The following is a 26,727-nucleotide window of genomic DNA, read 5'->3' as shown; positions in this document are numbered from 1 at the left end:
AGACAAATCTCTTCCTCCCTTCCCCCCCCCCCCAAAAAAAAAAAAACCCCAAACAAACAAGTTTTTCTATATGTGTATAGGAAATGCACCTCAAGATAGCATAGCCTCGACTTACTATCTTATCCTGGTGGCAGATGAAAACCACAAGAATGGAGTTGCTGATGTTAATGATGCATGCAAAAGCAGCAATCCTAATCAGCTGCAAATCATCTATGAGCACTCAATCTAAATCCCGCAGCACACTATACAACTCATGACCTTACGACTGACAGACTTTGAATCCGAAATAAAATCACAATTACCTCAGAATAAACACGCTTGTTTATTTCAGATCCAAAGTCTGTCAGTCGTATAGTCGTGAGTCGTATAGTGTGTGGTGGGCTTAACATAGCTGAACTCTATCATTTGACCAAAAAGTTGTATAAAAAAAAAAAGACCTCATTGAAAGGTCAGACGTCGACAGACGGCGCGCGTCTTCCTCTCACCTCGTCGCAGGCTGCACACCTGGGCTTGAGGGACTCAGCATGGTGCCTGCCGCAGTAGACCTTGCCCTCCCGGTAGAAGTAGATGAGGTCCACCAGCAGCTCCTGGCACACGCAGCAGAAGAAGCAGCCGGGGTGCCAGGACGCATTGTGCCCCGCCCGCGAGGCGAAGACGGCAATGTCGCCCGTACTGATGCCTCCGCCACACTGCAATTTTACGAAGAACAAATTGCCACGGGTTAAAGTTAGACGTACTCAGAGGCTGAGAGAGAGTAGAGACGAAGTATCAGGCTTCTATAATCACATTAGATAGCAAAAGAGTGTTAGCAAATGGAGGACAGAAATATCGAAGGCCAGCATTGAGTGAAATGTTGCAGGTTAATGAATTTTAAATAACAATTAAGTAGGTACATTTGATTGATGCCATGAATGAAGAGTTTGGTGAAGTTATCACTCCCTAGTGTCAATGAAGCACAGACATTGTTGAATGTTTTAGTGTCCATTACTCTTCTGGTTGTCTCTTTCTGTTCAGGCTCAATATATATACATCCATCAAGTTACATCCCCTCCAAATTTCAAATTTTATAAGGGACTTGTACAGTAAGAAGTAAAAGTACAAGAAGACATACACATCTGGAATGCAAATGTTTTATCTAGACTGTCATAACTAAACAATTTCTGTTTGACACACATGACACAGGAAAATTTGGAAAAACAAAGAAAAATATAAGCAACTGGAAATAAGTATGCACACACAATCATGTACATACATGTTTACATGTATATGTGTACAGATCTATGCATGTATGTTTGAGTGCGTATTCATATATGTGTATACTGGTATACACGTACATATTATATACAGACAACCCCCGTTATACCAAAATTTCCCTACAGCCAAACAAATAAGTTTGAAAAGATATATTACTAATGATTTTGGAACCTTAATTTTTACTTTGTTGTAACGAGAGTTTCATTATAGCTGTGTTCGTTATAGCAGAAGTTTACTGTATCGCATAGAGAGTACAGGGAAACAGACAAACAGAGATGTGTGGGTTATTTTGTAACGCAGAAAAAGAGTAGTAGAGGAGCAACAAACAAAATGAAAACTGACTCTAAATCAGTATTCACGGCACACCCATCCTTACTCCGATTAATATGCTCTTCTTAAAGGTACAGTGCACTACAAGCACCAGACAAAACAGCCCAGGACATTCTCTGGCTCGAGGCCGTGGCCATCAAGAATGTGGAGAATGGTGAAGGCTGGCATGCAGGCAGGGAAGCTATGTTGGGCTTTGGGATCAAGTGCATGTTCCTCAACACCATGTGGGAAATGAAAACACAGGATCCACAAACTGGGCTGCCTCCTGGCGCCAGTGAGGGCACACAAGGGCAGTGACACACTTCTTGAATTCGGCACAGTTCCTCCTCCCTGCCAAGAAATACATCGGCTTTAGTGGGAAGGAGTGGGTGTGGGCTTTTCTAGGCAATTGCCACAGAGTGTTCTTAGACAATAAGAGCAACCTGTCCTTGCACCGTAATGTACTTGTACAGGGCATTGCCTCCTGACTTTTCACTATGTTTGGCTGTTTTGTCTTTTGTATGGGTTACCTCTATAGACATAATCATAGTTGCAGTCAGAAGGCAACCACACAGTTGAGTGAACAAAGCCCCACATATTCCGAGCAAACCAGGGCCACCCTGTATGGCGCAACCGCTTGTAACACAGTGATAATGTGCTGTGCTCATTAGAATAGTCTCATGAACCATACCAATGACCTCTCTGGCAGAATTTTTGCTATTCAATGCATATATGTTACAGCACACTTTCTATGAAGTATAAAGATCCAAAATACCCTCCCCCTCCCCCTTCCCCCTCCCCTTCCCCCTCTCCCTCCCCTCCCCTCCTCCCTCCCCCCCCCCCCCTCCCTTCCAAAATGCATTTCTTTCCATTACATCTCTACCACAACTGTTCCACCAAGTACTGAATCACCATCATACTACAGTGCACTGCTGCTGTCATTGAAACAAACGTGGGTAGAACAACATTTCAGACACAGCAAAGTAAAAATTCAGGTCCCCAAATTATCAAATATTTGTCTAAATCTGCAGCTGAGATACTTATTCATGCTTTGATTTCTTCTCGGTTGGATTTTTCGAATTCATTGTTGTGTAATCTTTCAAAAAAAGATGTCACAAAACTTCAACGGTTGCAAAATTCTGCTGCCCGATTGTTAACTTTTACTAATAAGTTTGATTCCATGTCACCAGTTCTCCGTTCCTTACATTGGTTACCTGTAGAAAAAAGGATTATTTTCAAGATTCTGTTATTAGTACATCATTCAGTTCATTCTTTTTCCCCAATATACATATGTAATTCTGTTCAAAAATACATTCCGGCACGACGGCTACGTTCATCATCAGATGCATTCTTACTCCAAACACCCAGAGTAAAACATGGGTATGGTGATCGTGCTTTTTCCGTTATGGGACCAAAATTGTGGAATCAGTTACCTCTTCAGTTAAGGGAACTGTCATCTACAGAGTCATTCAAATCCAAACTTAAAACTTATCTGTTTCTTTCATACTGAGGACTGTAATTGCTGTATGTCATTAATATTGGATCAATATTGTATTTTTAATTGGTATATGTTGTATTCTTTATTTGGTATATATTTGTTTTTGTTTACCATTTTCTTATTTGTTGAAATGTTTGAATATGTATATGCATGTAAATATATGATATCTTTTCATTTTTGAAGCACCATGAGCACTGAAAAGTGGACCTGTGCGCTATACAAGTAGCCACTATTATTATTATTATTATTATTATTATTATTATCACCTATATATATCAAGAATGTACTTAAGTCATTCAGCTATAATGAAATTTTGGTGTAATGAAAGAAAATTGCCGGTCTCGGGGACTTCATCATAGCAACAGCCGCCTGTATACTGAATCTACTAGCTTCATGTGCAGTACTGACAGCATGCAAGACATGAGCATTAATTGATGTTTGCATATATATCACTGCGCACAATGACAAAAGGAAGTCATATTGTGCCCCACTGAAGAGAGTGGAGACGACTTCGTTCACAAGTCGACTACTAAAATAGTGTTTGTGTTTTCTTCCCTAGAAGAACTTTGGACCCCACACAACAGCACACATAACAAGAGAGACTGTTTTTTTCCGAGGCACGGTGTGTGCTTGGTCACGAATGCGATGATATGTGCTCTAAGGTTACCGCTTTCTCTGTGCCCAGTCATCCATCAACTAAGCCGCAGTCCCGCATGAGTCAGCCCCCTCAAATAGGCTTCAAAGGAGCAGCAAAAACAACCATGTTCTTCAGTCCGGCTTGGTGGATGAAACCATACCCCTACCCTGTCATTTATACCATTCAGAGAATCACAGCATTGCACGCAAGCTTCCAAGGAATGCCTGATAAGTGACATTTCAGTGCCCAGTGTTAGACGATTTTGTAGAAGCTGCATGAAGTCCGCTTCGATGTAAGAAGATGCACAACTTCTTTTTTTTTTCTTCTGGGCAACATCTTTGAAACAGTTGAGAAGCAGCTTCAAACACTGCAAGTTACTACAGCAGAAGCAGCAGCTAGAAACCAACCATACAGCTGTGAGCAGCATGAGAATGGTTGCCATGGCAACAGCAATTATTGTTCCCTCAAAATAAGTGCTCATTTCTTTGCATGGAATATGTTTCTCTGCACAGGTGTTCCATACTGGCAAGATGTCATTCACCCATGCAAATGGGAAGTTTCTTAATTCCAGAAATAATGTGATAAAATGATGCTTGTAGTTGGATTTTATAAATCTTCTTTTCATTTTTAATAATTTGTTGCATTTCCGAGGTAAACATAAAAAAAGGATGTGTGTGTCTGTCAGTGTGTCTCTGGGTAATCATATGTGGTATGTATATATATCATTCTGTATACTGATATACTTGAGAAAAAGAGAGAAAACAAGGGGGATAGGGAGAGAAAACTACTTGGACTATCCTTGACGCAAAAAAGGGGCGGGTGGTGAACACACACCTGGTAGCAAATGCTGGCAGACAGTGTGATGGGGATGGGGCGGGCCGTGCCCCGCCCGAGTGCCTCCCGCTTGCGCTGGCTGCTGAAGAGGCGCAGCTCCTTCTTTTCCTCCTCCCCGAGGCCGTTGCAGTAGCGCACCTCGTTGTCGTGCGGCGGCAGCTGCTGGAGCAGCGACTTGATGCGGTACTTCTCCCCGACGCTGTTCACGTACGGCACCTTGTCGTCGGGCAGGCTGCAGAAGTAGCGGTGCACCTGGAGGAAAGGTTTTTGCGGTCGGGGTAGAGACAAGACGAGATTTGACAGAGTGAATATGCATGAATGAAAAATGAGACTAAGATTTTATGGTCATCCCCTTGGAGTATTTTGAGATGCAATACATTTTTCTGTTGAGTACATGTAGAAAGGGTTTTTTTTTTTAATCCTTTTTAGTTATTCATCCTTGATCACATCAATAAACCTGACATTGCTTATTCCCTGTGCAAAGATAATTCGTCATGAAAACCAATAAAACATAAACTGTTGGAACATCACAGCATTCCTAGGCTGAACATTTTGCTTGCATGAATCCTCTATGATTGTTGCTTTCTGCACACGTATGTCTTTTCTCAAGACTTGATGAATGCTTGATGAAAAATGTACACTCACAACACTTTGCAGTAAACAAAATGAATTTGCATTACAACACAAAAGCAAAAACAAAAACCCAAACTATACAACATATGCAGAGGATTAATTTCGGAAGGGGGGGGGGGGGGGGAAGGGGGTAGGAGATCCTTTACAAATCGTTAACCGAGTGAAAAGTGATGCATATATGGTGATTTTAAGAACACAATCATATTTAGCAAGTTTCATTATGGGTTCTTGTTCATATTTATCAAGTTTTATTATGGGTTCTTGTTCAAGAGGAACCCTGGGACAAGACAGTCTCTAGCACACAATTCCCCATACTGCACAGAACTCCCTCCATCTTTGCAGTCCCCCTTTCATAAGACACCAAAGCGAGGTGGGCAGTTCGCACATTGGTCATGATGAAAAATGCATTGACAAATTAACTTGAGGGTCAAGAGACCTCGCTCCCCTTATTACATCTTTGTCTACTGGCACAAATGACCACTCTATTCTCACCCCTTTTTTCTCTCTCTCGGACACTATCGGTGTTCAGACACAGAATGTCCCATCACCTTGCATGCACCACTAAAAATTATCCCACATTGGCGAGAAAAAGAAAGAAAGAAAGGAAAGAGTCCTCACATTAAATTGAAAGACCATAATATATGTTGGTCACAGTTTATTCGTCAGCCTTGCTTCATATCATAGGTGATTTTACCATGTGGTTAGGATAGAGAGGGGTGCAGTGACTAAATTCAAATTTGTTCGAGCATCTTCAACCTACGCCTTCACACTACTTGAGGTGGCTGTCTAATGAGGTACAGGGAACAAGTGTCATTTCACACTCACATCTTTCGATGTAGGCGTAAAAGTGTGGTTGTGAAAAAAAAAAAGTTGAAGATCAAAGAAATTGTGATAAAATAGTCTTTTTTTCTAACACGCACAAGCCATTATCTTACTGCCTTATCATTGCAGATGTTGAATGAAGGTCAATGAATAAATCTCATTTCGTATATCAGGACTTTCTTCAAAGTTGCCAGTTGGTATCATATATGTATATATTTTTTTCAATGTCTTTAATGGCATCAAGAGAATTGATGATATTTGTAGGACCAAAAAAAAGAGAGAGAGAAAAAAAAAAAACAATATAGTACTCCACTACAATTATATTCAAGCAACTATTTGTTGGCAACATTTGAGCATAAAGTAAATAGTTATGTTCTTTTTTTTTTTCTTTTTCTCTTTTTCTCCCAGCCTGACATTAAAGTGCCTGTCACATAATCAATGAGGAAAGGTTATACTTATGAATAAAATCAAACAAAAAGGATGGTGAGAGTTTCAATATAATTGGCTTGCATATAAACCTTCCCTGAATAGCCTCTTCTACAAATGACTTCATAAAGAAGAGATTATCTCTTTCCCATCACATCACATCAGCGCTAATATGACGCAGCAGTGGCGACCTTTTCGCAAGGAGAATTATATTTGGTGAGTTACTGATGAATGTTATTTTCATATTATTGTTTAAATGTAAAAAAAAATGCAATGCTGGTGAGTTGTGGGGATATGATATCATCCCAACTTCAAATTCACATATGAAACTGAGACTGATTTCAAAATATCATTGAAACATGAGGAGCTTTAAATTTAGAAAATGTTGTATTTTTCATGTCTGTTTGACTAAACTTTTTTGTTTATTACAGTCTGGCACAGAATAGAATTCCCTTACAGGGTGTGTACAGTTCTGGTCGAGGTGAGGATTTAGCATTTAACACTTTGGGAGATATTCAGAAACCACCGTGTGAGATGTCAAAGAGCATGCAATTGTACGGGGTATCAAAAGTTTATTAAATTTTGACGAAAATCGGATTTGAAATGGCTGAGATATCCAAAAACAAGGTGAAACAAAGAGATCCTGATAAAATTGTGGCCTGTCGCCTTTTATTGTTATCACTTTTTTGGATATCTCAGCCATTTGAAAACCAATTTTTCATAAAATAAAGGTTGAATTCTTCTTAAAATTACATGTTCTTTAATATTTCATAAGAGGTTTCTCATTATCTCACTTAGGAATGTTAAAGACATGAATCTCTTGCCTCAACTAGTACTGTACAGTCCCTTTAAAGTATGGCAGAAATAGCTAAGGAGTGAGTAGGATGGGAACACAAAGTGGTGGTTGAGGGTAGGCTTCAAAGTCCGGTCTGACCTGGTCGGGCTTGAGGCCCGGCGGAATCCACGTGTACTCCTCCAGGACGCAGCCGCTGTCGTCGTCGGAGGCCGAGCTGCGCTGGAAGTCTGTCATCATCCGGCTGACGTTCTTCTCCTGGTCGCCGGACATCACGAGGTGGTCCTCCCGGGGACACTTACAGTGTAGGCAGATCTTCCTGTGATAGCAGAGAAGACAAAAATTACACTTGAATATCAAAATGAAACTACAATTACTGAGGCCTATCAACATCTCTCTTATTCCTTTTATAATTCAACAAAGGTGAAAGTTTGCCAATGTGAAGACCAAAATATCAACATACCATATTTGTTGGTAAACTCGGCCTAACAGGTAAACTCTGCCCCTTCGGGGATGGGGTCGTATAGGGGCCAAGTTTACCTGTGAGGCATCACCCACAAATACGGTACTGTCATCTTCTTGAAATCACCACGCATCTTTTTTACTTAAAAGTTGTACAGAACCCCCCCCCCAAAAAAAAAAAAAACATTTATAAACAACAAGGCTTGACAACCACCACACCTTGTACATGTGCATGTTCATCAATGAATTCTAAAGCCGGGGGCTGAGTCTCAAAAACTACATGTTGTACAGAAGGCTTGACAACCACCACACCTCACTAAAGCCGGGGGGGGGGGGGGGGGGGGGGGGGGGGGGGGGGTACGATGACTATAACATCACAGTGAATATGAGTCCTACAAACATTAAGTAGCGCCTGACAACCTCGGAGCGAGGGCAGCGTTCTCGCTTCATGTTTTTGTCGCGAGATGGGTGTCGAGAATATACATCTCACAGAGCGTCACTTCCACTATCACTCGAGACAAGCACTTAAGCTATAAATGGCTGCCTGATCCTTACGTAGGATAAGCGTTTCTGTCAAATTCCATCTCGGGGGAGCGATCACTTCCAAATGAGCCCATGTGGCGAGCTTTACGAGGGAGCAAATGAATCCAGCAAAGAGCCAGAATGGCCCGCGACAATAGAATCTGAGAGGCGAAAAACAAGAGTCGAGAGATTCGGCGATCAATCTATAAGGAAATACATCCTGTAAATTGACAGCCTTCACATAACCATTTCATGGCTTGAATCAATGTGTCTAGACAACAGAGACAACGTGACGGAGTTTGACATTTCATGGCAAACTCGACAGGAGTCTATCCTCTATCAACTTGTAAGTGCCATGTATCAAATATGGACATTTTGCAAATTTGTGAGAAAGCAATTCGTCAACTATTTAAAGATACATTTACGTGGCACATGCCAATATTACAGAACAGAGAACAAATTGCCTGGATCTGCTAACGTGTGCTGCATACGTATCACTCTGGATGGACTTAAAATACAAACGAAGGCGAGAACAATTGTGGAATGACATTGATTTCACTGCGCATTCACAGATTCTTCCTGTTGTCTCAGCGAGTTGATAGATCACACCCCTGACGTTCTGAAAATCTAGATAGGTGCTGTTTCCTGGGACTTTAAAAACGACCCAAAGCAACAACTTCACACAAACCTCTTTTTGATATTCTCACAGTATCACCATCATCTCACACTCTCTCATCCACGCATTCCTCTTTCCATGGCTGCCTGAAAGTAACAAAATGCACCACTACAACAACTAACTTGAATAAGAAAAGCTCCTTGCTGAAAGCATAGAAAAAACAAAGCAAAACATTCACATCCATCGCACACTGCTAACTTTCTGCCCTATAAAACTTCCAACAGATACCAAAGAGTACCTGCACTATGGAGAGAACTTAATCACAGCAAATATTTTTTCATAAAAGAGTATCATTTCACGGGCATCTCTAATTAAGATTAGTGGATGACAGACAGACATCGGAAGTCCTCGGTGACCTCATAACACCAAATTCCACTGACCCAGAATAATAGCCCATGCAGCCCCTCCCCTCCCCCTTCTCCCAAAGGGAAGATATCACAAAGTAATCAAGGTGATAGTTTTCCACGAGATACGAGCAGACCAATCGCCCCGCTATCGGTGACAAAATCGATGTTTGTCTGGGACGCGCTTGCCTGGAGGGGGTTTGGTCAAAAAAAAAAGGGGGAAAAAAGAAAGATATATGAGCTGCCAATTCACGGAGTGCCGTACCTCCTTCTTGTTACCCCCCTCTGCTAGCTCGCGGAATGGCAGGAGAGTTATTGGAAATGTAATAGGGTGATGTATGGCCAGAGATAGGGCCTGCCATGTTGATGGAACGGTGATCTAGTGGGGGCAGGCTCTTCGGGCGGAGGGGAAGCGATCAAGTGCAGATGGGAGCCCTCCAGTACGTCTCACTGGTCACAATCATAATTTTCAGTTGGGGTTGGGGGGAGGGGAAGAAGGGGAGATATTGACTCTGTGTAAGATATATATATTAAGCTATCCAATATGTTAAGTTTTGTTTGGTTTTCTTTGTTCTATGTGGACTCGTGATGTGAGCATAGTCAAGAATAATAGCATACTTAACACAGGCAGGCGGCCAGTAATAACGATAGTAGATCATCATACAATGTATCAGCACAGGGCAAGATGAAGGCATGTTGTCAGGATAAAAGAAAAAATGCACACGTATACTTTACATCCCCCCCCCCAAAAAAAAATATATATATATTCAAAGGCTCATATAGACCAGCTACAAGACATCAAGATTAGGAACCTCAACATATTACACTTTCTTTTCTTTTAATAGAGTGCAACACAAAGACAGGCTGCATTATACGTACATACATGTATGTACCATTTACTAGCGACAGAATCAGTTAATTTTGTCTAAAACAGCAAATTCAGCTTTGGCTCAATGAGATGGTAATCCTTCACAAAGAAGGTCTCTCCTGATAATGAACCCCCACGCCTCATTGATTACCTGTACCAGATTACCCGTACTCCAACAGCAATGAATATTAAGATATTTGTAGACACATCATTCACTATTTCATTCACTACATACAGAAGTATGTACCTGCCACTCCTCTGCATCATTTGCCTTCCCAGCTCAAATTCTTCTTCCACTCGCATCGCACCATGTCTCTCGATCCTCTGCAATAACCATCCTCTGCAAATTGTCTGGAGGACGCAAACTTTGCGCTCCTAATGACCCCCTCCAACCCCCCTCCCCCTCCTCCTCTCCAATGATTACGGGAGCTCTCGAGTCACGTCCGAGAAGCCCAATTACAAATAGGAGGACAGGAGGAAACGGTAATAGAGATCTCTGATACGTCACTTAGACATTGAAGGAAGAGAGACAGAAGTGAAGTTACTAGGGGACGAATGCCCCTCTCCCGCTGGAAGCGGGCCGGGGGCTGATGAGCTAAATGAAAAAGAACGTCCTTCATGAATCTTTGATAAATGCCAAGGAGGAACTCATACGCGTGATTAAAAGACAGAAACCCGGTGCTTAGCGTGGATGACTTTGACTTCAAGGCATGGAGCATCTTGGATCTTCGGCTCATCAGTTCCCGAGTTAAAGTTGGGCTTCTCCTCTCCTAGAGTAACCACGTTATCAGAATCTTCATCAAATCACAATCACACCACAGGTTTGGGGGGCCCTAGAGTAATGCAGGCATTGTAGCTGAGCGGGACTGCTAATTAGGGCCCACCTGAGTGCTCTGTACACTGAGGTATGAACTTCGTCATATCATATTTCTTCCACACTCCCCCCTCCTCCCCCTTCCCTTCAAATCTACTCTGATTTGATACGGATAGGATCTTGTATTTTTCTCAAAGAAAAAGTTTATAACCAAATCATATATATATATATATATATATATATATTCACAATTCATGGGTGGTTTGTTGGCAAGTGAATAAAAGACAAAGAGCTAAGCTCCATCTGCTCAGATGATTTTTAGGAAAGTTGAGTCGTCTAGACGATAGATGCAAATTAAGAATGGATCAAATGTCAATTGTGGAAGACATCTAAACGATAGTTTGGCAGACATTCTTTTTTTTAAATGTGGTGACTGAAGCATGATTTTAGGGTGATTTCAGGCAAACAAAAACAAAAACAGGCATGGAGTAGCATTGAACAAATTTTCATAAACAGACTAAATGTGATATCTTTTTTGTAGTGTGAAGAACCCCCAGGTAAGCAAGCTGGGCGCATCATGATTGGTAATCAAAACTCTTGCACGACTACATGTACATGTTTGTAGTTGTCCTCCCCGCCAAATTTCTTGATAACTTTTACAGATGATGTGTGAGCCGTTTCTGAATGAATCTAGACAGTGTACGCATCCCTGAGATGAATTAGGAGCTAGCCTCGCTTTGAGGCAACGCTCTGACAATGAAAGTGACTTAGCCATCTGGTTCCCTATTAGTGATTCAATATATGCTGTAACTAACTTTGAGTGAAAGGAGGTCACTTTTGATGTTGCCATTCAATACTCTTTTGAGGTTATATTCAATTCTTTAATGTACCTCTGTTTTTGTGGGGTTTTTTTTCAGTTATGTTGCTTTTGGTATAAGGCACTTTGCTGTCTATGTTTTTGTTGATGTTTTTCATGTGAGGGGAGGAGGTTCATCGACTCTCTGGGTTGATTCACAGAAAAACAAACTTAAAGATGTATTTTTTTTTAGCAGAGCCCCCTTTAGCAGATGTAGTACAACAAAAAGCTCACTTTTCTTCCCTTGGATTTAAGGGCAGTACAGTACCTAACACTCCTGATTAACAATGTAGGTTGGAAAAACACATCAATACTTAATGGTATTCTGTGGAAAACTTGGGCTCTGTTCACAGACTTGACGACTCTCTGTTTATCATAAAATTTGCTCAATATGACTGATCATTTGCGAACATTCACCAGCCCTCCTAGACCCCATCCCACCCCCCCCCCCCCCCATCCCCGTCCCATCCCCGATCTTCAATGGACGGTATGCTCTCTTACGTCACTTGTTTAAAAAGTAGGGTATCTCTTGAAAGACCTGCAAGTCTTTGTAGAGCCGACACGTACACCACGTTAAATGATTGGTATTGTCAAGAAACAGCATACAGTGTACAACTCACAGGAGTTCATGCACTGAATACGGACAAGGAGATGTCTGCAAAATGAGTCACTATTACCGGCAGGCCCATGACATGAATAGCTAAGTGAATGCACATCCAACAAGCAGCATTACATACATCCCCCTACACTCATCTACCATCAGTCCCACCTCATTGACTTTCATGTTGGCTTTCAAGATTAATGTGTAATTCTATATTTTAGTATTTTCCCACTGGGACATTGCACTAAAAGGTGCACTTTTGATAAAAGGAGTCAAGTAGCGTTATATGCCTCTCAGGAATTATAATATACTGTATACAAGTATGCCTAATACTCACTGACGGGCCAGTCAAATTTGTTGAAAAATAAACTAAGTCCAGCTAACATGTGTAAAAGATAGGCATAGCGCTGCCCAAGGTCAAACCCTGACTCGTGGCTCGCGGCCATAGCGTAGCGTAGGCAGTTCTGCAGAAAAGAGTGGAAGGCGGAAAACAATAAGCTGTCCCAAATGCCATGAAAATAATTGAAAAATGAATCATATATCAAATGAAAGGAAAATACTTCAAAATTAATAATCTGATATCGAAATTTAGATATTCGAGCAAATTCGGGTAAAAAAGTACATCTTCTTGCCTTCCCGTCGCTTGCCGGCGCGAGTCGCTATCTTGGAAAATTTCGGGACTCGGTACCCGATGCCAAGGTATACAGCTTGGTGATTGGCAACCTCATTTCCAGATATATTACGTGTGGCATCCGGAAACGATGCAGAAAAAGAGCCTATGCACACACAAAGTGGTTACGAAATTGCGTGGCGCTGAGGTTGCCACCGAGATATCGCCGTTCGAGCTTCGCTGACCGTGTCGGTAAAGCCGCGCTTCAAGCCTCTTTTTTTCGTATTTGTCGTCAAAAACGCACACACATCAACACAGACACGTAAGAAACAGACACTTTTTCTTAAATATGTATGTTTTTATTTCTCATCATTCAAAAATTTAACAAAACAATCATGATTTCTCACCCCAGTATCATTCACTCACTTCACATGAAAATGGCCTAACACGCACGATCATTTTGAAACAGCTGATTTTTGGGTGCGCGCGAGTGACATGCCTACTAATACAAAATCAAAGTCTAATCTACACACATTGATGAGTCATGTCTATACTGTTGTTTAGGTAATTGAAACTGGTCTACTTTAGAGAAGCACTTACAATGCTCAAGACACAAGAGTATGAAAGCAGCCACACTTTCCATCCAGCAGTTTATGAGTTACGGTTCGCAGCTACCTTCAGAACATTAAGATGGTTGGCCCTATTTCCCTATTATAATATGCAATGCTGTTCATTCATTCATTCATTCATGCATTCATTTATAAAGTGTATGGCACAAATGTACCTGGTTGATACCGTTTGCTGACTATTGCTTATACGTGTAGTCACCTGGGGCAAACCACAAGGGGTCAGCATCATTCGCCCATTTTCTTGTATACACAAGGAGGTGGAAAGAGCTGTAGTTATACATGCATGCAGTAGTGCAATCCTCGAACAAATATTTCTCAATCTCACGTCATTCCATAATGCTTCCCAATGTACCATGACTTTGTCCTTTTTTCAATTTTTTTTGTATCAAACACTGAAAGCACAATTTCATTTCGTATTCTTGCAACAACAAAAAAATGAGTGTTGTATTGTAATTGTGATTGGCATTTTGGTGGGGGAGGAAAAATGATGGGTGCTTATCAAAATAAACATCAACAGAGTCAGGGACCATGATCTATGAGGTATGCAGTTCACGAACAAATGTGCGCTTGACACATATACCATTGCCCTGTACTGTAACTTGGCCTACCACATTTGTGACGGCAGTGCACAATGTACATGGCCCTGGAGTCAAACATATGTGAGTTTGAATACCTTGCACACCAGCCTGACATATGGAAAAGTAGCTCTTCTGAGGATCAAATTTATTGAGTGAATTTACCCCAATAATTCCCCTAATGGCATAATTGCTGCCCCGACATTCCTTCTCCAAAACAACAAGAGGACCCCACAAAGTTCCTCCAGGGGTGAACTGCCCCCCTATTGTATCGCCCCATCAGGAGCCAAATTGGACACCACACGATCCCTAGACAAGTCCATCATCACCATTCACCGCTCCCCACCACAACAAACTTCTTTGGGAGGAGAGGTACCACATTGTAGGTGCAGGCACTGGAGGTTAATAACCATGCTGATCCTCCTCCTCCTCCTGCATGCTTCGGGTGTTGAACCAACGTTCTAGGCATGTTATCATCTCTCCATCCACATATAGGGAATGATGATGTGTTATCCATACCAAATGGTATAGAATAAAAATTGCTAAATCTCCATTCATGAGAGCATATCATGCATATTTTCTTGGAGGTTTTTTTTTCCCCTCCTATCCTAAGTTAGGACTGGAGGAGTACCATGGTAAACATCTAGACAATTTCAAGGCCTGGAAACTATAAGAAATTTTGAACTTGACTATAAATCTATGGGATAAATCAGGGCCACAAACATTATCTTCAATATAGAGAGGTGCCTAAGAGCAATTAGGGAGAGAATGCTATATTACAAATATCTCAACAAGCAAATATCATCCGAACTAGGACTTCATATTCTTTTGTAAGCTCATGAAAGGATATATACATTAGTGTACAACATTTCTGGGTAGCCTCCTGCAGAATCAAGGAGATTTAAGGGAGCTGTGACAAATGATAACACATGAAAATACTTTGAGATATATTCCTTTTGATTGAAAAAAAAAAACAATCCTCTGTAAAATTGTACAGTCAACCGCGCCTAAGTTGACCTCACACAGGCCGAAAAACTGGTTGCGTCAAAGACAAATTCTACCCCGGATGGAGATATAAGCATAAGAACATTCTATTATGAAAGTTGAAATGTATTAATTCGCATGAGTTGAAGGATTTTGTTCTGGTCCCTGTGGATTCAACTGAGGCAAGATACAAATTGTAGACGGTCTATTACTACCCAAGAACTACTGTAAGAAGATTCTTCACAGTGCTGAAGGAAGGAGAAGACTCCTCCTCATGCTGTAGCCTCGTGTCATCCATCTCTCTCTTTCTCTCCTTCTCTGTCCCTACATTGACCTCCAACAAGGGGTCTTAACCTACAAACACATGAAGCACCCTTGTAAACCCTCATTTACACCCACTCCCTTTGGCCCTTTGTTCCTCCCATTTTACTAGCCCTCCTCGCCCCCCTTCCCCACCCTCTCACTCACTCACTCAGCAGCCCTGACAGATTTGAGTGGCGTTTGACGGAGGAAAGAGAAGAAAGCCACACCGAGACAAGAGCGCCCTCCCCTCCACCATCCCGCTCCCCTCTTCCTCGGCTCAGTCAATATTGTCCGCTCCATGGGTCAGTGCCGCTACAAGTGCGATGAATGCAGGAAGCATCGGCTGTACCCTGGCTGTAGGAGCATTGTTGATACATCCTGACCCCCCTCCATCCTGTAGTTTCGCTGCACTTTCCCCTTTTCTACTTTCACAAGGCACAACATCTACAGCAAGATGCCAGCACTCTATTTTGTAGCTAGGCATGAGACTAAACCTGTTTGCCTGGTATCACACTACATCTACTGTATACACTGAAAGAAAACAAGAGTTGATTGCAGTGTTTCATGGAGAAAGGTTCACTAATATATTCAGCATCATGGATGCTTGTAGCCAAAGAGTCTAGAAATTCTGCATATATAGTAATGTATGTCACCTGCTTCTTCAGGGTAAACCAATGCAATTATGTTTTCAATCATTGCCAATGTCTGGCAAGTATCAGGCATACTGCCTTTGTTTACTGTGGATCACTTTTCATAAAAAGGCAGCCTGCATTAAGTTGGTAAACTGATTAACTGCGTCAGTCAGTTTGCTTTTAAAACATTTAATTTGCATTACTTTACCAACATCTCATCTCATTGGAGATGCTTTAATATTCCAACACAGAGGCATTTATCACTCCTCTGGACGTTAATCTTCTTTTGAAGTGTAACAACTAATGGTTCCAATGCATTAAAGGTAAGGTGCATTACATTTGAGCAAGCACTAGATATGAAGATAACGATATCCCCCTGAATATTATTACAGGATCTCCATTGTCTACCATACAAAATACAGTATATAAATATGCCTCATCTCCAACCTCTCGCAAATGAATTATTCAACCATGAATTCTGCTAATGAGGAACTAGGAGACCTGTGCATTAGGTGGATATACACGTGTATATACAACCCGGCTCACAGGGTGTGGGAAGGATATCAAGGGAAAGCCCACAATTATTCCGGGTGCATGGAGGGGGGTCTCTTTCAAATACTACACAGTTCCAGCCGAGAGGCAAGAGGAAGAAGGGGATAAGAGGAAAAAAAGTGCAAAGGGGCACAAATGACCCACTCCTCAGGAAAACACCCCTTACACAATTTTTACGGGGAAGGGAGGGATTGAAATGGTATCGCGGGGGGAAACCTGAGATGCAGCCCTCGGCCACCAACTCGAGCATCGCATTTTGGGAGGTGAGGCCGTTGCATCTTTCCTTCTCTCCCGCGGCTACTCCCCAAAATAATTGCTATCCATTTATATGGGCACAATCTGTATTGCAAAATGTGGGTAATATGACGAGGAGATATTAACTGTCTCAGAAAGAGGGATACCATGGTAGCAGCTATCAAGCCAATTATGTCTTTTTTTCGACAAAAATCCAATATTCACGAGAATGCATTAATTGCTCCCTTATAGCAAACAGAAGACTTGTCAAGAAATAAATTACATTTCTTTTTGTTTTGATACAGTTCTGCAGAAACAATGGCAGGCTATCCATCTAAACGACATTCAATATTTTGCAAAGGACCGCACAACGTCACTCTCAAAATGCAAACAGTTGAAATCTCCTTTTAGTAATGCGAGAAAACAAAACACAGAAAGAGCAGCGAGCAATGTTCTGAGATGCGTGCATATCATGTACATGTAGATTGAAAGATACCGCAGTCCATACCGTAAATGCGCCAAGTGATGGCAGGCTGGTAATGACAGTGTATCTAAGTCCACGAGAATGGACGAAGGTGTCGACAGACACTAATGGGAGCACGTCAAACAGGATCGAAGATGATGCGGAGCTGATGCGACAATGACGTGACAAGGCAGGGATGATTCTCGACTTAATGATGGACGGAGGGATGAGGCAAATCCTCCTTCTCTCCCTCCCTTTACACCAGGCCACCACAACATAACCTTAACACACAGGAGCTGTCATCTTATTCAGAAAATGCACACTCTGAAGTAAGCTAACAGGAGTTTTTGCAGAGGAAATTCCTTGACAGGTAGATGCACATTTAAAGCCCACCTAGAATGCTTCCATTCTTTTTGTTCTTTTTTGTGTTTTTCGTTAGTAATCTGATTATGTAAATTGCTCATTTCTGAGCAATGTTAATTTTGTGCGAAATTCTGTAGAGCTTTGGGAATTTTGCACTACTAAGTTAATTAGATGAGATGTCATTCCTCAATTTGGAAAAAGTATATTTACTTTTTTTTTAATTTACCGCATGCAGCATACTTTCAGAAATGATTGTGGTGACATCTAAATGGAAAGAACTGCATAAGCGTTGTATTGATCACTGTAATCTGGTCTATCAGTAACTTAAATTCATGCTTAAAAAAACAGACAGACAGAGACAATCCGGCACACACAGTATACATTTACCTCTGTTTCGATGATGACCCTGATCACTCTGTGTCCCATCCAAAACAAAACAAAACAAAACAAAACAAATGTCCGATTGAAGAATTCTGAAGATGGTGCAAAACTTACATGTAATCTTCCAACAATGTCACTGAATTTCCTGTAAAGCTCCAATAAAAATGACTTCCCATTCATACTTCTTAAAGAAAAAAGAAATCTTCCAATGTTAGCAAAAGGTGATCTTAATTTTGTTTTCACAAGATGGATACAGGCGCAGAACACTGTCCATTTTGGAGCAACAAAAATTCTCTTTGATATCATCACAGTGCTGCATGTTCATCAAGGAATTGTCCGCACTACCATCATGACTCAAGATTTACTAGACAGCCCCCTTCTTCTGCTGCTCAAGCTATCATATCGGCTTATCTCCTTGTGATTGTACCCTTTACAGCATGCTGCGGCACATGGAGGTTAACAGTTGTACAGACAAGGACCGGCTGCCTCGTCTCTCCTCTCTTTCTCCGCCTTCCCTCTGATCCAGCAAATCGGATGTTAGTCGTACGGCCCAAATCCCCGACATAAACAGTCCCCCTCTTGTGTCAATAGTGTGTTAATAGCGGCAGCCTGTAATCACAAAGCCAAACTCGCAGGCATTTCTTTTCTTCCATCTACTGTGTACTACCACTACCATCCCCACCGACACCACCATCACCAGCCCAGTGAAGTCTTCTTTGGGGCTCCGCCCGCCCGCCCCCTCCAGTCTGGTCGTGCCTGTTCTTAGAGTCGCTGCTCCTTGGGGGTCTGCGATAATGAGCGATTATGGCGGGGCTCCTAACATTGTACGACTGAATGCAATCACTAGTCTTAATACACACTTGAAAATGGATGAGCTGTGATGGGAGTTATAGTGCCAATGGCGCGGCTGTGACGGTGGGGAGAAAAGGGGGAAGGGGGAGGAGGGTTTGCCCATGAATATTTTAACCCCCTTAATATGACAAAGGAAGCGGGAGTCAAATAATGGACGAATGGGAGATCTCACAAGAGGGACTCAGAATGGATTCATGCTGAGATGTGACATCTTACTCCAAATTACATGGGGAGGAGTCCCTTCCAATCGAACAAAAGTAATTAGTGTCTTTGTCAGTGGCCTACAAATCGAGTCCAATGCATACTACATATCTGCACAAGGAATGCTACAATACTTGTGCATGCACACCCCTAATACTACAAAATGTACAATCAAAGCCTTGAAAAAAAAACAACAACAAAAGGAAAATTACTGCTCTTAGTTGTACAATGAAAATAGGTAAATAACGTCTAATTGGTCTCTTTACTCAAGAACAGGAAATGCTCCAATGATTTGCATGTACATGTAGTCAAGCGTACGTTGTTGCTTCTTGATTGTTTACTCGCCAAAAGAATACCACAGGATGGTACATGAAATCCAGTGTTGTTTACAATTTAGATGTGCTTTTCGTTGCCGTTGAAGTTGTTGCACATCAACTTCTAGCCTTTACCTAAATCCTCACAAACATTCAGACAGAGTAGTGTGTACAATCATGTATTGCACTGTATACTACTGTAAGTGTTTTGCCACTGAACGCCACAGTTGCAGATATATTCCTAAAATAAAGTTGTAATAATACAAGAACAAGAAGTTGTGGCAGTACAACTGTAGTAGTAGTAGTGAAGTAAGAGCAGTATCATAATAGTACAATGTAATATCATAGTAATAGTAGTAGTGGTAGTAGTAGTAGCAGTAGTAGTAATAGTAGTAGTAATAGTAGTAGTAGTAGTACTAGTAGTAGCAACAGTAGTAGTAGTAGTAGCAGCAGCAGCAGGAGCAGTAGTAGTAATAGTAGTACTTAGCAGAAGTAGTAGAATTAGAAGTAGTAGTAGTAGTAGCAGTAGCAGTAGCAGCAGCAGCACAATCTATAGTAGTGATAGATAGATGTAGTACTAAAAGTATAAGAACATGAAAAAGAGAAAAACAACAAACCTGTCCACTCTATAGGAAGGCACAAATGGGTGGTCCCACAAAGTGTTTTGGGTGTCTATTCCAATGATATCCAGTCTTCACACACCAAAGTAAAAAGGAGAAAGATTAAACAACACCACTCCACCAGTGAAATCAGTGCGTAAATTAATCAAAGTAAATCTCTCCAAACCACTACATGAAGAAAGCCGTCATCCTCCTTTACACGATGATATCACTGAACTGCACTCACAGCCGGTCCGAGTAGAAATGAAGGGGCAATAGACAAGAGCTGAGAGGGCAGGTTACGTCTGGACTCAGCTGACCGCTGGCTCTGAATGGGCACTCACCCCTGCAGGACAATGATGTATTTCACAGTTGACTTAGAGGGGATCAACGTCCACAAAAGAAGCTTTGGAAGTGTCCAGTTATGGGGAATGTCCCAATAGCCTGATGTCACGCCTTGGTCACAAAAGGCAGGATATGGGCACACTGTCTCCCCAGTCCTTCTTGTCTTTGTGCGCTCTTCATTTAATCTCTCTATATTCTCCCCCCACCCCACCCCCCTGTCTCAGTCTCTTTCTTCATACACTGGCAGAGCACGAGTCATGATCCAAGTCTAACTCTTGTATAGTGATAAATCTGTGTTCCTTTCATAGGCATATTAATCCAGCAGCATACAGCAGGAACAATACAGATGGGTTGGAGAGAGTAGAGAGAGAATAAAGAAGTATTGAGTTTCCTTGGGACTTTCAGATTTGTCACAGATGAAACAATTGAGTCTGTTCCCCAGGATTAGTGATACTAGCTCCTTTCAAATGGTGTGGGTAGATCAAAAGACAATCTGAACATTGTGGGTGTCAATGGCTCTGATACTTTCACGTGGTTGGCTTTCACCTTGGAAGAGTAGCAAAGGGTAAAGAGGCTGAAGGCAAGAATGAACTTAAACTCTACCAAGTGTGCAATATACGATCTGTGCTGGCGTCAACATTGCCCCTATCCTTCCATCTTTCTGTTAAATTGGTATCTTTCTCTCTCTCTCTCTCCCTTTTTGATCATAACTCTGCTTCCATATTCACAAATTATAGAGGTGTATGTCAGCTTTTATAATCATACGTCTACCACTAAGCTTGACTGTATCTATGGCACAAAATTGAGTGATAAGAAAAAAAAAAGACAGAAAGCATTATGAGCTTTACTGAAATGGCATGGAACTCTGGTCTTTCATTGGTCATATACCTGTCAAAAGTTATTGCTAACTATGTCATACCATATCATATCACCATCTTGGGATAATGAGGCGATCACTGGATATCACGCTTTTATACTTGCGACCCTGCTCTCAGACGCTAGAATGTGAGAGATAATGCTCCGAAAGTCATTTCTGATGGCACATTCAGACATACAAGCGACAAAAGAGATACATTTCCAAACTTCCTTGTCTATTCCTCAAATGGGCCACAGCAGGTGCTTCAGTTCTCAGATTGGTATCCTCGTAAGACGTAGCTGGAGGACATGAGATCACTGGTAAAGCTCTCCTTCTTCATGGTTTTCAATACCCTTCAGAAATGGCAAAGAAACATGGGGGAAAAGGTTAACCCTAAGTATCCAACAAGCTCATGCAATCCCCAATCCACTCTGTACATGATCCATCAAGTTTCTGTAGACAAGGACAGTTCAAACTGATGGGAGCACTAAAAAATGTATTCTCATAAATGGATTTATCAGCATTAAATTCAAAGGTGATTCCATGGGGGAAAAAAAAGTTTCTGTAGGCAATGTATTATAGGTGAAAGGGAGAACAAGTTCCGACATGATGAGAACTTCAAAGGACCGAGTGCAGAAAGGACTGGACCTAATCCATTAATACCCACACAATTGGCATTTCGATGCTTCGTTTGTTTGTTGCTTTTTTTCCACTGCTGATTGGTAGAGGATGAGTATATTCAGCAATTACCTTTGCAGCCAAAGCTTTGACAGAAAACTATAAAGCTGAGTACTGGGTAGTATCAGACAAAGTTATGATCTGGATTGTATCCAATCTTCTGAAGAAAGATATTTCCAATGCGTGATGTTTCTCAGAAGCACAAGCTTGCATGCTTCCGAGCACTCTCTAAACATGGCACAAAGAGTCAACGAAGAAACACTGTAGTCAACAAATTGAAAAATAATCAAATTTCATTCTAAAAAAAATGACATCAGTGGCATCAAGTAAGAAGCACGCTCATGAACATATGAATTATGATATAGGCCTATAAATATGTTGGACTACCCTTTCAGAGCTTTTGTTAAATCACAACTCATCCTCCCTTCCACCTTAATGACATCTACAAAATTCTGTCCTCCTACCAACGAAGACAAACCTGCCGAGAATACAGATTGTCTCTTAAATGCCAACAATATCATAAGTCTCACCTTTTACCACTAGGTATACAGGCTGGGATGACGACTCATCAAAAAAAAAAAAACATTTACATCATGTAAACACTGATGATGTTGATGTGTTCAACATCTCCATGGTTTTCAAAAACCCACAAACCAACGATTCCCGGAGAACAAAGGCTCTTCCGCATTCCTCTGGCAGACTGGTTTTTTGACGTAGATTGCGGGCGGTCGCGTTGACCGAGTCCACGGTAACCATGGGGAGGCGGCGGAGACCAAACAGCCCTAAATTCTACCCAAACTTTACAGATGTCATTATCAATCCTCTGAAGCTCATCAAATGTAGCCTTCCAATGCAAACGGCAGCATGCTGCCCTTTGGGAGTGCGCCTACTCACTCTATCCACAGATAAGGCACCGCACATAAAATCTCTTGGTAAACAGTAACATCTGAAAACCCAGTGGTCGGGACCTAGAAAGGGATGCAGGTGGCTGGGGGGTCATCAAGAAATAATGAACTATCAACCGTAACCAGGACATTGGTAAACCCACTTGCTTTAAATCCAATGTTCAAATTTTTATGCTTTCGGAAAGAGGTCCTCTCTCTGCATCAGTTGAAAAACTTTACATGTACGACAATACAAACAACTTTGGGAGCCAAGAGTATGCAAAGAATGCCAAACATACTGCCCAACTGCTCTAACTCTGTCTTTCCTATTCAATGCACAACAAAAGGGTAGGCATCGCCTGAGCCCTGCTGTTACACCTTTCTTGGCCACTCGGACGGACGGCAGGCTGTTGACAAAAACAAGGAGAAAAGAAAGACCTCTAGAAATAACAGTTGATGACATCAATTATGACGATGAAAGAAAATTGATGTATTTTCCATCCTTTGTCACTGGTGTCGCTGTTGCAGCGGTCATAATAGCAGTTAGATACCATGGTCACACGATAAAAATAGTCTGCAAGAGTAAGATATGTGTGATCGGAGTGATGACACTTTCATTAATGAGACGCAGATCTTGGGACGCAGTGAATGATGTTTCGAATGGTGCTTGCTGACGTAAATCGCGACATTCCGATCCCAAATTACATGCAAACAATGAAGTAGCCTCTGGAAGCGGATCATAAACAGCAAAACAAACCTGTGTGTGTTTGTTTTGTCCTACACAACCAGAAGCAAAACACTTTAACGAGGGCTTCGGCCACACCGAATCTACAAAATACCAGGACAAAGACACCATTATGTGATTCTTCAACAAGCATTACATTTCTCCACATCCTAAGATGTGTGCCATACTTCTGCATGTATCATGCATCTGAGTATAAACCTTGCAACATGCATGATATCCTATTTATTTCACAATATACCAGTAGTTTAAAGCTAGTTGCACAAACCTGAAAAGATGCCTTGTTGTACAACAATTCTATTTTCTATTTATATTGCACTACTATGATAATGATTAACCATATCTATATTGAAGGTCTTTTATACAAAATAGAGGAAGAAAATGTGTAAAACAAAAGCCACTCAATTGTTGTATGAAAAACATTTCAATCATTTAAACCTCATTATTTTTGTCTTCTCCCCAACAGATAAAATTAATGTAATGACTTATTGCAGTCTCTATGAACTTGTGTAACTTTGAGATTCCTTACTATTAACAAATTCCACATTCACTTCTGCCTCAATCAACATGAAGGTAAGAAAACACTATCTTTTATTTCTATTTTTAATGGCTTTTATTGGTTTGCAGGAACAATCTTGCTACTGAAAGGTATTAAAAAAACTGACAGGCCTAAAAGTTTTTCTTTGTTTATATGATAGGGACATGCAAGGTAGAAACAACCCCTTGCATGCATTTTAATCATACTTAACCTGCCTTTCTTTATTTACTGAATCATCAATGCAACACTGACCAGATTTTAAAAAAGAAAAAAAAAATGGTCTGTAGTAATTCAGCAATATACTAGTCTGTAAAACGGTAATTTCTTGTGCGTATTAAACTTTCACGAATTTTGTGAGGAGCCAAGATTTGCACAAGTAAAATGCACACACAATGCCTTGAATGCCAGTTGCCAATTGGTGAGAAAGGCCTGCAGCTCAAATCAACGACAGTTTCATGCTATGCATCTTTGTGGCTTTACAGTATTAGCATGTTGCCTGTCTCATTCAGAGAGCATGTGTGTGCGTGTGTGTGTGTGTATGTGTGTGTGTGTGTGTGTGTGTGTGTGTGTGTGTGTGTGTGTGTGTGTGTGTGTGTATGTGTAGTACACAGGAAGGGTTTAGCGGTACCTGTTTATGATATCGTATTTTATTATTTGAATAGTATTAGTAATGAATGTACACCACTACAAAAAAAAAACAAAGTTAATACATGGGCGGTGATAAAATCTTACAATAACATGAACATATGCACCTCAATGATGGGCTGATCAAAATGTATTCATAAAACTTTGTACTTACACAAGGTAACCAAAAAAAAAAAAATGAAATATAAAAGTCAATTGTGGGCTAATACCCTTATCCAAATGATTATCTCAAAGATGATACTACTCAGGCTTCTGGCTCTGATTTACATCGTGCAACAGTCTGTAATTTTCCCACACATTGTGAATGTTTTCGCTCGTCCAGACATGCTTTTTTTGTACGTTTTATTTACATCTTTCAGCAGTCTGTGCTTTTCCCACACACTGAGAAATGTTTTCGCTGGTCCAATCCACTTTTGTATATTGGAGTGTCTGTGTTAATGTACACATGTATGAGGTGTTTTATAAAACTTGTCCTCTGTCCAGAGGTTCTTTGGGCAGGAACATGGTACAAGGACTTGGACTACCATTACGAATAATATTTTCTTGATGTTTCATATTCTTGATATATTAGTCTCATACTACTATATATATTCTTGATATACTATATCTCTGTCTTCCCATTCTATCTTTCAATCCAGATTCATGAATCTATACATCTATCTCGCAAACCATCTCTCTCTATATCTTCAACAGGTAAGATATCAACCACTAATATCTGCCTACAAAATGAATTCTTGTCCACTTGTCTTTTCTCAGTCTATGGATCTATCCAAAAGTCTACAAATCTACCTCTCTATTTGATACCTGCACAGATATAACAAGGTAGTGATAAAATCACGTCACACATCCTTGATACGATTTACAAAACTAGGGCCAGGATAGTTCATGAGGGTCATCGTGTTGAGGGAAGCCCTGCATTTCTATTGAGTAGTCTGACCGTGGAGCTCTGTACACTTTTGAGACCTTTCAAACATTGGTGGCTTCCTATTTCCACAAGGGGGTAAAAGAGAAGAAGAAAGAAATTGACAGGTTAAGAAGGGGTAATGAATTGAACATTTCAAGAATACAAAGGACAGGGGGGAATTTCCATTGAAGACAATAACATTCACTGAGTGACGTTGTAAGCCTAACAAGCCACAAGCAAAACTACTCATCTACAGTAGATCGGAAGTGCTGAAGCCAGGTAGCTCTCACAGCATGCAACATCCTGCAAAAAACGCTAGACAAACTCTTTCAGAGATAACTTCTGATTTATACTCCTTTGCTCCCTATAGCAAAGTAAAATAGTTTTGCATGCACTCAAATTGCTACAGCTGCCAAAACCTGATAATTCTCTGTGTACAAATTGATTCTCAGCCCTGTCATAGGTAACCAAGATCAATTGCAGGATAATCTGAAAAATACGCCATTCATTTCTATTTCTTCTCACCCGCTGGTCTTCTTCTGCAGAAGGACCTGAGATAAGTTTTCCAAACTAATTTGGAAGAATTCTCACAAGTCTAACTACTGCTCCTCCCATTCTTTGACCAGACCCAATGGTGAAGTGAAGTGATTGCCAAAGCTGAGTTAATCACCGAAACCCTTCAGTGACTGTACTGGCTGTACAAAATCCTGATCCTCACGAGTGTGAGGGGTGTTGGGGGGGGGGGTGGAATAGTAGCTGCCCCTTTGAGGTGAAGTGGTAAAGAGGGCACTGAACTGCAGATCTACTGGAAAAATCTTCTCAGAGAGGCAAAATTAAAGGGGTTTAGCCGTTTGGTCATACATTATACGGACAGCACTTGACACTAGCACCATCTATGCTCATGAAATGGAAGTATCTGATTTCTTTAGTACGCAGTAAAAATTCAAGCCACCTAAATTCTGTGACATCGCAACTTGTAAGTTTGTTTTGTGTTAAATCACGTCCAGACAAAAACTCTAGAGACTGTAATGTTGGATAAATCATTAAGAAATTTGTATACAGTCCTCTTTTCTCTAAGAAGTATAAGTAGCACG

General features: G+C 41.1%; 1 protein-coding gene across 2 annotated transcripts in view; it reads right to left on the bottom strand.

The window, feature by feature from the left end:
* The window catches only part of LOC139743734 (uncharacterized), a 92,203-nt gene that overhangs the window by 2,143 nt on the left and 63,333 nt on the right, over positions 1-26,727 (bottom strand). For both annotated transcript variants that reach the window (XM_071654185.1, XM_071654183.1), the window contains 3 exons: positions 7,348-7,525; positions 4,533-4,784; positions 486-689 (listed from right to left, as the gene is read on the bottom strand). In XM_071654185.1, the coding sequence (XP_071510286.1) occupies positions 486-689; positions 4,533-4,784; positions 7,348-7,525 (634 nt within the window). The remainder of the gene's footprint in view (positions 1-485; positions 690-4,532; positions 4,785-7,347; positions 7,526-26,727) is intronic.

The sequence above is a fragment of the Diadema antillarum genome, unplaced genomic scaffold (genome assembly GCF_040938485.1).
Source record: "Diadema antillarum isolate AM-2024a unplaced genomic scaffold, OU_Dant_1.0 seq00001104_RagTag, whole genome shotgun sequence".
NCBI lineage: Eukaryota > Metazoa > Echinodermata > Echinoidea > Diadematoida > Diadematidae > Diadema > Diadema antillarum.
Note: the sequence above shows the minus strand (reverse complement) of the source record. Positions and strands in the feature narration are given on the sequence as shown.